General features: G+C 41.1%; 1 protein-coding gene across 1 annotated transcript in view; it reads left to right on the top strand.

Annotated features, from left to right (window-relative positions):
* The first annotated feature begins 3,849 nt into the window (after positions 1–3,849).
* The window catches only part of arnt2 (aryl hydrocarbon receptor nuclear translocator 2), an 84,968-nt gene continuing 78,319 nt past the window's right edge, over positions 3,850–10,498 (top strand). Inside the window, exon 1 of the mRNA XM_023332324.1 lies at positions 3,850–4,325. Within this exon, the coding sequence (XP_023188092.1) occupies positions 4,295–4,325 (31 nt within the window). The 5' untranslated portion in view covers positions 3,850–4,294. The remainder of the gene's footprint in view (positions 4,326–10,498) is intronic.

Here is a 10,498-nt window from a genome sequence, read left to right as displayed (position 1 = left end):
TACAGTCATGAGATGATGATAAGGATGAATGAGATGGATGAAGTGCAGGATACAAGTGTATCATATTCTGATCTTAAGTCTACTAGTTTACTGAGTTTTAATAAAACTCACAAAAACTGTATTTGTTCCTCAAAGTATTTTGAGTTTTGAGTTATTTTGAGTTTACTGTGCCACATTGGCACAGTAAATGTCATTAACGTGGGAATTAAATACCCAGTACAGTGCTGCGCTAAACATAAAACAGTTGGGGAACAACATATAACAATTTGTGAGTTTGGCAAGCATACTTTTTAGGACATTTTGAATATTTTAATACACAAACAGAAGACAGCTTTGTACGCTTACCTCTCCCCAGTGCAGCTCGGTGCGAACTTAGGAGGGCAGCCCAACACACAGGATATGACGCGGAAACAAGAAAATAAAAGCTTCTCCGCCAAAATAAAATACAACACAAAAACTAAGAAAAACAAATATACATAGATAATGAGGATGGATTTGAAGTGAAATATAAACGGTTTTACACACTTGCTACATATTCTTGCCCATAATTTGTTAGTTAGGGGGCACAGATCCGCCCCCCTCCTCCTCACCATGGACCCGGTGTCTGAACAACATGGAGGCAGAGAAACTGAGAGTCATTATTAGACTGAGGGCAGCCAAACTAGTTTATTTTGCTAAATAGGTGGCCTGTGACATCATCAGCTCTACCGCAGCCAAACTCCAGACTCAACACCCGGACGCCTTCATGGTCATCACAGGTGACTTTAACCATGCCTTATTGGACAAAACTCTATACAACTTCCAGCAGTATGTTGACTGTCCCACCAGGGAAAATAAAATGCTGGATCTCCTGTATGCTAATGCCAAAGATGCATACAGCGCCACAGCCCTGCCCCCCCTTGGCAGGTCGGACCACATCTTGGTAAGGATGACTCCCAAGTATGTCCCTCGAGTGAGTAGGCAGCCTGTGCGCATCAGGACGGTGAGAAGGTGGACACAGGAGGCAGCTGAGGCACTGCAGGACTGCTTTGGGTCGACAGACTGGGATGTGCTCTGTAGGCCTCATGGGGAGGACATCGACAACATGTCTGACTGCATCACGGACTACATCAGATTCTGTGAGGACACTGTCATGCCAGCCCAGACCATGCGCTGCTTCTCCAACAACAAACCCTGGATTACCAGTGACCTGAAGGCACTTCAAAACAAAAAGAAGATAGCTTTCAGGTCTGGAGATAAGGAGGAGCAGAGGAGAGTCCAGCGTGAACTCAGAGAGACACTGAGGACATGCAAGGACAACTACAGGAGGAAACTTGAGTCCAAACTCGAGCAGAACAGTGTGAAAGATGTGTGGAAAGGATTGAAGCAAATTGCTGGGTTGAAGGGGAAGGACACACAGACATCTGGGAGCCTGGATAGAGCAAACCAGTTTAACCAGTTTTTCAACAGGTTTAGCTCACCTCCTGCTACTCCCCTACCACCACCATCCCCCCACACATCCACACTGCCCCAAGTTGTTCAACCCACTTACCGGCATTCTCCTGCACACCACCTCTCCTTCAGCCCCCCATCCCCTCCTCCTCCCCCATCTCCACTGCAGACAACAACACCTACTCCCAGCTAACGGTGACTACAGGCCAGGTTAAGAGACAGTTGGAGCGATTACACCAGGGGAAGGCTGCAGGACCTGATGGCATTACACCACGGATCCTGAAGACCTGCTCCGGCCAGCTGTCCCCTGTACTGGCACACATGTACAACCTGAGCTTGAGGCTGGAGAGAGTCCCGCTGCGGTGGAAGACATCACATGTGGTTCCTGTTCCCAAGAAGCCAAGGCCATCTGACCCAGAGGACTACAGACCAGTTGCTCTCACATCTCATGTGATGAAGGTCATGGAGAGACTGGTCCTGGCCCAGCTGAGGCCTAGGGTGAGGACATTTCTAGACCCCCTGCAATTTGCCTACCAGCCCCACTTAGGAGTGGACGATGCCGTCATCTTCCTGCTGCAACGAGCACTTTCACACCTGGATGGTGGAGGAGACACTGTGAGAATCACATTCTTTGATTTCTCCAGTGCCTTCAACACCATCCAGCCTCTGCTACTGGGTGAGAAGCTGTGGAGGATGGGTGTCAACGACTCAGTGATCTCTTGGGTTACTGACTACTTGACAGGCAGGCCACAGTTTGTCCGTCTGGGCAGTGTCCTGTCTGATGTGGTGGTCAGTGACGTAGGAGCTCCACAGGGAACTGTGCTTTCTCCCTTTCCCTTCTCTTCACCCTGTACACCACTGATTTCCAGTACAACTCTGAGTCATGTCACTTACAGAAGTTTTCTGATGACTCAGCGGTTGTCGGGTGTATAGGGGATGGAGGGGAGGGGGAGTACAGGACACTGGTGGACAGCTTTGTGGAGTGGTCTGAGCAGAATCACCTGAGGCTCAACATTAGTAAGACCAGAGAGATGGTGATTGACTTCAGAAGGAAGAAGACATCTTCACAGCCACTGAAGATCAAAGGAGAAGTGGTGGAGGAGGTGGAGGATTACAAATACCTGGGAGTTGTAATCGGCAACAGACTGGACTGGGCATCAAACACTGACGCTGTGTGCAAGAAGGGGATGAGCAGACTCTATTTTTTAAGGAAGCTGAGATCCTTCAATGTGTGCAGCAAGATGTTGGAGAAATTTTATCACAGTGTTGTTGCCGGTGCCATCTTCTTTGCTGCTGTGTGTTGGGGAAGAAGCAGCATCAGAGCCAGCGACTCTAATAGACTAGACAAAATCATCAGGAAAACTGGCTCTGTACTGGGACTAAGGCTGGAGTCCCTGGAAACTGTGGTGGAGAGGAGGACACTGAAGAAGGTTCTGTCTATTATGGACAATAAACAGCACCCTCTCCACCACATAGTGGACAGACAGTGGAGCACCTTCTCACATAGGCTGCTCCAGCTCCGCTGTCGTAGGGACAGATACAGGAAATCCTTCCTGCCACATGCCACCTCACTGTACAATAAAAGCTAAATAATTGTTCTGCACTAATCAGTCCGATTTTGCACAACTGCACTGTGGCACACTTGCTGTACATATATTTACATATACATATCTACATTTTTTTGTATCTTTGTAAGGACTGCTCTTAAGTTGCTTTTATATGAACAGCATTTCATATTTTTACAATTTATAGCATTTTATATTTTATTTTTTATTTTATCTACAACTACTACTCAGTGGTAGTTGTTATTGTGACTTGTCTCTATGCTGTAACTGCGAAGTAATTTCCCTGCTGGGATGAATAAAGTACTTCTATTCTATTCTATTCTATTCTATTCTATTCTAAATATTATTCCTGAGAGGCACAAGCAGGCCTCCTGACACACAGATTAATAATAATAATAAAAAATTGAAAAACAAAATTTTTTTGAAACTCAAAAAGGGGACTAGGGGCATCAAGGATTAAAGGGGCAAGGACTCAAGTCCCCTACGCACCCCCTCCTCTGCACGTGCCTGTACAGTTAGGATTGAAGCTTTCTCCACAAGAAAATTAGAATTTTTCTTATAATTTTCAAAAAGAAAAAAACATACAATTTTCCTTCCATTAAGAAAATTATATGCTGTGCCAATACTTTTTGTCAAGAGGATCTGACTTTCTTTTTAAAATGGCACCATTAAAGTTCAGAATTCTTTCTCTTCTGCTTGACAGATTTTTTAAAGAGAAAAACTCGCAGATACTCCAGAACTGCTACATAGGGCTTATTTTCAATCTGCGATGTTATTTTAGACTGAAACGTCTTTTTCGTAAACTATCGTCATTCAGTTTTACTCTGAAATAATGGCTGGTGTGCAGGTGACCTCCAATTCAGGTCAGTGATATTGGAAGACAGAAGGCAGCATATTGAGTCAAAATATTTCAGCAGAAACTAGTAAACAAATAATCACTGTCGAACATTTTAATAAGGAGTTGTAACGCTACATAAGTGCACTGTTTAACATTCAATTATTAATGCAACCCTAAAGTCTCGCGGTGTTACGATTCAGACATCTTGCATTTTAATAAGTCTAGTCTCTGAGATATTGCTGTTATAGCAACATTCACACTGTTCTTATTTCCCACAAAGACGCGTTTGTTGAAGGACCTAATCATTTCCCTCCGCATCAAAGCGGGTGAAGTGGGAGGCTGGAAGAAGCTTCGAGTGCCAGTTCCACGGAGTGCAAACGGTTTCTAGCGGGGGGGTTCTCGCGCCGTATTGTGCGTCATCTCCATCGCTTAGATATATTTTTATCCACGCAGTGACAACATGGCGACTCCCGCTGCGGTGAACCCGTCTGGTAAGTACTTTTCTTGGTGTGTGGATGAATGTGAGCGGCGAGGGAGAAGCTGGAGCGGGGCACCGACACCGACAGGCCGCTGCAGCCCCAGCCAGCATCCATCCCCTTCCCCCACTCAGCTCATGGTTACACCGTTACCATTCTTCAGTGCTTCGAACCGTGGAAAACAGATGGGTAGTTGTGACTTTCTGGATGCTTTGTAGTTGTATTCGTGATCTTGGTTGCTTCAGAAAACGGAGACAGAGTGTGTATGTGTGTGGGGGTGCGTGCGTTCGTGTGTTCAGTCGGGCCATACAAAAGCTCAGCGTATCGCTCTCCACAATCATTGTCCTTCCCACGGTCTGCAGAGAGTTTCATGGGCGCATGAACGGGATGTCTGCTTCATTGTTGGTCCAACATGAGGAGCCAAATGAGAGGCAGAAATGTTCTTTAAGCAGCAGCAAGTCTGGAATTATTCCACAGCTACTGGAACAGTTACCAGGGGGGCAATTCTACTTAACACGGTTAGCAGCTTACAAGGACTCCTGACCAAGACAATTATTAAACGCTGTTTAATTTTATACATTCATTCAACAACAGTAGAAATTTAGCAACAACTGAACCACCAAGAAAGCCTTTTGAGCTGTTATCTATCCTCCACATGAACCGGTGTGAAACTAAGGCTAGTATATTTCTCAAACATATAATAGTATTCCAAGAAAATAGTCACAGATTTAATAACCAAATGTGATATGAACCAAATGACTGGTCCATGGTTAGGGTTTAAGGAGCACATGAGGCTTGGTTAAGGCACCTTACTTATTAGTTGTTCCAGGATGAGCGTTTGTTGTTGCTTAGTCATCTTGAATAAGATAATCAATTGTAGGATAACTTGTTGGTTAGCCACAATCACACAGCTTATGCGACCAATTGCCTTTTAGTTTACAAAACCAACGATAAAGCCTGAAGGGATAGTAAATAGACTCAATAAAGGCAATTAAAGATATAAACATGAATATTGAACAATGAATGTTGATCTGTTTATAACATCAGTTTATGTCAAACCAAAGTGTAATGTGCACCTGTGCAGTATAGCCCATCTGTATTGAAGGGTTTCAATAATAATTATGATTTGGTTTCAGGGTTTCCCCCAGAAAACTTGCTAAGCCTGGTGGTTGGGGTGCTGAGGCGGTCCACCATGTTTTTGTATTAAAAGATGTTAAGTTGACTGGAAGTGTAAAAATATTAATGGGTAATTATATGTTACTGAAAACATCATTTTCACCAACATATTTCAGTAACATATAATTATGTTACTGAACATAATTTACTGAAGTAATTATGTTACTGTTGTTTTTGAGACAAATAGTCTCAAAAACAACAAATCAAACAATACAATTCAAACTAGAAAAAGTGTGCATTTCCTGCAAAAATGCAAGTGTGAATGCTCAATGCTTTTGTTGAAAATACCAAAACGTGTGAAGTCAACTGCATTTCAGAAATGCAAGAAATAGGCAGAAGCAGAAGTGTTCGTGGCCCACACAAAGATCCATCCAGTGAAATAACCTTTTACCTGCTCAGGGTGTTTTTGTCCCATCTGGACCTCCCAAAACACAGTCAGGACTCTTTAATCTGTTAGTTGAAATATTGTATTTTTATTGTTGGGGCATTTGATATTCATGTGTGCGGTGCTGATAAGCCAATGGCAACTTACCTTTTAAACCATGACAATGTTGATACTGTTTAATTAAAAAATTATAATTTATAATCCTGCAAAGTGCCTAAATGGGATTATTATAACAGAAAAACTGTTGAAGAGGAGTAAATCTTTTGAACAATGCAAAAATTCCACCCAAACAGTATTAGAAGTAATATGTTCTATGCTATATATATATATATACATATAAACTCAGGTAAAACCTGACAGAAATGTCTCCCTATTCTTTCTGATAAAAACTGTGGGTGAATGAAATCCAAACTTTTTATGGTTCCTGAGATACCATTTGTTTGGAGGCATCGTTTAGCATGGTGACTACAAAAAACATGCCACATGCAGTACGAAAAAAGCAATGTCAAAAGCTTAAATTATTCCCAGGTGTTATACAGCATAAAAGCTGTTAAACTGCCCAACTTCAAAATGGCCACTGCCCTGTGTCCTCCATGACAGCACCAAAACTGCAATTAATATGCAAGACCTGAGAAATCAACTGTGAAACACATTTCATATTGTGATTCTCAATTCTGCCACATGATGTAGCTGTTGCCCATATTTCTATGGGGTGACAATTCATAAAAAGCTGAATATTATCAAAAGTATGAAGGTTACGAATACCAAAAGATATAGCCAGCATTAAGAGAGCAAGGTGAATAGTATAAAAGTTGAATGGTGAAAATAGCACAAAGTATGCAGGAGAAGAAGCGCGGCGAAAAAGTGAGCAACCAGAATAAAAATAATTAAGAACTAGAAAGTATGCATTTCCTATGAAAATGCAAATGTGAATGCTGAATTGTCAATGCTGAATGCTTTTTGTGAAAATGGCAAAAGTGTTTGCAGCTGACCTGAGACATGAACTGTGAAACACAACAGACATTTTATATTGTAATTTGCAATTCTGCCACAGGATGTAGCTGTTTCCCCCATTTCTACAGGGGTGAAAAATTCATAAAAAGTTGAATATCATCAAAAGTATGAAGGTTATGACTACCAAAAGATGTAGCCGGCATTAGCAGAGCAAGCTGAATGGTATAAAAGTTGAATGGTGAAAATAGTACAAAGTATGCAAGCGTGGCGAAGAGTGTACAGAAGCAGCCAGAATAATAAAAAAAATATATATAATAATAATAATAATAAAGAACAAGGAGAAACAGGAAAACAAGAAAATGAATGCCTGCAGCATTCACCCCAACTAGAAAGTGTGCATTTCCTATGAAAATGCAAGTGTGAATACTCAATGCTGAATGCTTTTGGTGGAAATGGCAAAATTGTTTGAAGCCAACTGCTGGAGACTTGCAGAAAGGTAAGAAATAGTCTACTTAATCTACTGAATTTCTGAAAAGGTAACGCTAGCTTTACCTTTTTAGCTAGCTCAAGAGTGTGAATGCCGTTCTAATGAATATCAATTATTTGCACTTCTGTTTATTTACATTCTGATTGATTGTAAAAGAGTCTAGATGAATACTTTATATAAAATTAAGGAACCAAGAACTTCCCTTTGTTCAAACCACAATGTATTCACAATCTGGGGGGTTAAAAATGTCCAAATCGTGTACCCAGCCATTCGTAAATTGGACATGTGCCTCCACTGACTTGTAATTCAGTCAGTGAATTACAAGTCACTGTAATTCACTGACTGAATTACACCACGAATTATTTCTTGAAATAATTTGTGGTGTAAGCACTGACACCACAAACCAGATAAGCAAATATGTCTGGGAATGTCAGTGGAGGCAGGCTAATCAGGGTCTTCTACAACTTTTTATTTCAAACAGGTCAAAATTTCCAATAACTTAATCCAAATTAAGTCAGAGGCTCCATAAGGCCCCAAAGGCCGTCTGCAATGCGCACAGAGATGCGCAACAAAAGGCAGAATTTATTTATTGCTGCTAATGTGACTTTAGTAGCTCTTCCATTTTTTGTCTGTTGAGTTTTTAATAAGCGTTACAGAAACTGTTTTGGTTGCTCAAGTTTATGGGACGTGTTTTTCAGATCTTTCCTGCGGCTGTGCTCATTAACTTTGGCTGACTATGTGGACAAAGCATTTGATACAGTTTGATGCTTTGTGTAACCGGAAAAATAATATTTAAAAAAAAATCATAAAATAATATAAAACAAGCGTGAGGAGCGAAATCTCCTCACTGGGCTGAACCTGCATGATGAGTGATTATCGCTGGTTCGTTAACTACTAATGCACCGGCCAACCGGGACCACATCCCTTTACACAGAAGACAGAGCCACACATGGCATAATTCTTTGCTCACAAAGATAAATCATTCTCACTGCTCCTTCAGTGCACATCGCTGAAAGCGCGACTACAAGTTATAACTACGGTTCACATAGAGCTGGCCAACCAGAGCTAAAGCGGTTCATTTTTAACGTTTACCTCGATTTCTCCAAAGAAACATAATTCCTCACAGGGGGTTGGTGTAAATATCCATACAGGTCAAGGAAATGGGTTAAAGGCATACTTCAGCTTATTATCCACTTCCTTGAGCATCTACTGTATGATCCACTTATTTAAAAATTACAATACTTACAATACTCTTCCCTTTTGACACCAACTATCCTCGGACCTGAGCAACAAATCAAAATAATATTGCTAAGTGTCATTCTAAATATATACTGACAAAAATCACTATATCAGTGATTTTTCACTGACATTTCCAGTTTTTTTTCTTTCAAAAAAATTTGTTAAGAATCATTGTGTCATGTTTGTCCTCCTACAGAAACCATATTAAAACAAAAAATATATTTCCCATTTTCAAAGATTTAGAAAAAGCTCCAGAGGGCCACTAGGGCTCATGCGGCTCTAAAGCCGCGGGTTGCCGACCTCTGTATTAGTTAATACTTTAAAAATAACACGTTCACACTTTTTAATATTCATAGCAACATTGTGATTTATTGTAAAAGAGTGTAGATTAATACTTTATATAAAATTAAGGAACCAAGAACTTCCCTTTGTTCAAACCACATATATTCACAATCTAGAGGGTTAAAAATGTTCAAATCATGTACCCAGCCATTCATAAATTTGACATGTGCCTCCACTGACTTGTAATTCTTGAAATCATTTGTGGTGTAAGCACTGACACCACAAACCAGATAAGCAAATATATCTGGGAATGTCAGTGGAGGCAGGAGCCTCAGGGTCCCTGCTCCAACTTTTAATTTCAAACTGGTCAAAATTTCCAGTTTTAGCTATTTTTTCCATGTACTGTTTTTTCGGTATCTGGTTGAAGCTTGTTGCAACATAGCCCACTTTGTTTTGAATTGCTTTTGAGCATTATGGAAGAGGATACAGCGGTAATACAATAAAAACACAGGAATAATACTTGTTTTGGTCTGTGGCTTTCAAAGATGGCGCTGAGCGACTGGCGAGACGTAAACGCCCTCCAATGTCATATGCAGTGACGTTGGTTCCAAAGCTCTACAGAGCATGGTGGCGCTGCCACAACCTGCCTGAGTATTGTTACTAGGGTTTCCCCTAGTGTATTATAAGATTTTCGGCCCACCATGCCAGGCTAAGCTTTGCTTGTTCTTGTTTTTAGGAAAATCAGAATTAAAAAAACAAACAAAAAACGCTTAATTTTACTTTTTTTTAATCAAGCCAGATTGCAAGCTTCTCTGTTGCACTGGTGGAGCATATTTATTTCTAAAATATAGGTTTATAGAAGATAGGTTTACACTTTATGCATTTAAAGCTGGCGGAGCGGACCAATCACACAGGTGAAGCCTCTGTGTGTTAACTCGCGCGCTGTCCCTGCTTTATGTCTTTAGTTTACCTCAGCGGGGATTGCGCGCGCTCCCCTTCACTAAAACTGGACACAGGGTGACATGTATGGATACCCCCTGTGATGAATTATGTCTTTTTGCAGAACTCTGCATCGAGGTAAGAGTTTAAACTCTTACCCACTGTGTTAGCTCTGGTTGCGCAGTTCTATGTGAACTACAGGCAAAGCCCGCTTTCAGGGGTGCGTGTTGAGGGAGTGGTGAAATTGATTTATCTTTGTAAACAAAGAATTATGCGGCTTTTACATCTCAACACACTGCCCAGCGTGTGGCTCTGTGTTCCCGATAAATGCAGGTTCAGGCCGATGAGGAGCTATCATGCTCTTCTTGTAGTGACGCATCACGCTGTTTTATATATTATTTTATTATTATTTCTAATTTCTATTATTTTTGAGGTTTCTCAAAGCATCAAACCATACCAAATGCTTTGCCCACATAATAGGGGGGCGCTTGCTCCTAAAAACATCAGCAACCAGCTTCTGTGTTAGATGTAGTGAAATTTGGGAGAAGGGGAATAGTTTCATTGGCCAACCTAAAAAGCAATCAAAAATAATTGCAGTTTACTAATTTGTATCTGTGAACAAACAGAGCTCAAACTCAAAGATTAAACTCATAGCATCAGATTTTAGCTATGGTAACAAAACAATCTAACTATGAAGATTGTTCTCTGAACTTTTACAAAGTAAAC

The sequence above is a fragment of the Xiphophorus maculatus genome, chromosome 4 (assembly GCF_002775205.1).
Source record: "Xiphophorus maculatus strain JP 163 A chromosome 4, X_maculatus-5.0-male, whole genome shotgun sequence".
In the NCBI taxonomy this organism is placed as follows: Eukaryota; Metazoa; Chordata; class Actinopteri; order Cyprinodontiformes; family Poeciliidae; genus Xiphophorus; species Xiphophorus maculatus.
Note: the sequence above shows the minus strand (reverse complement) of the source record. Positions and strands in the feature narration are given on the sequence as shown.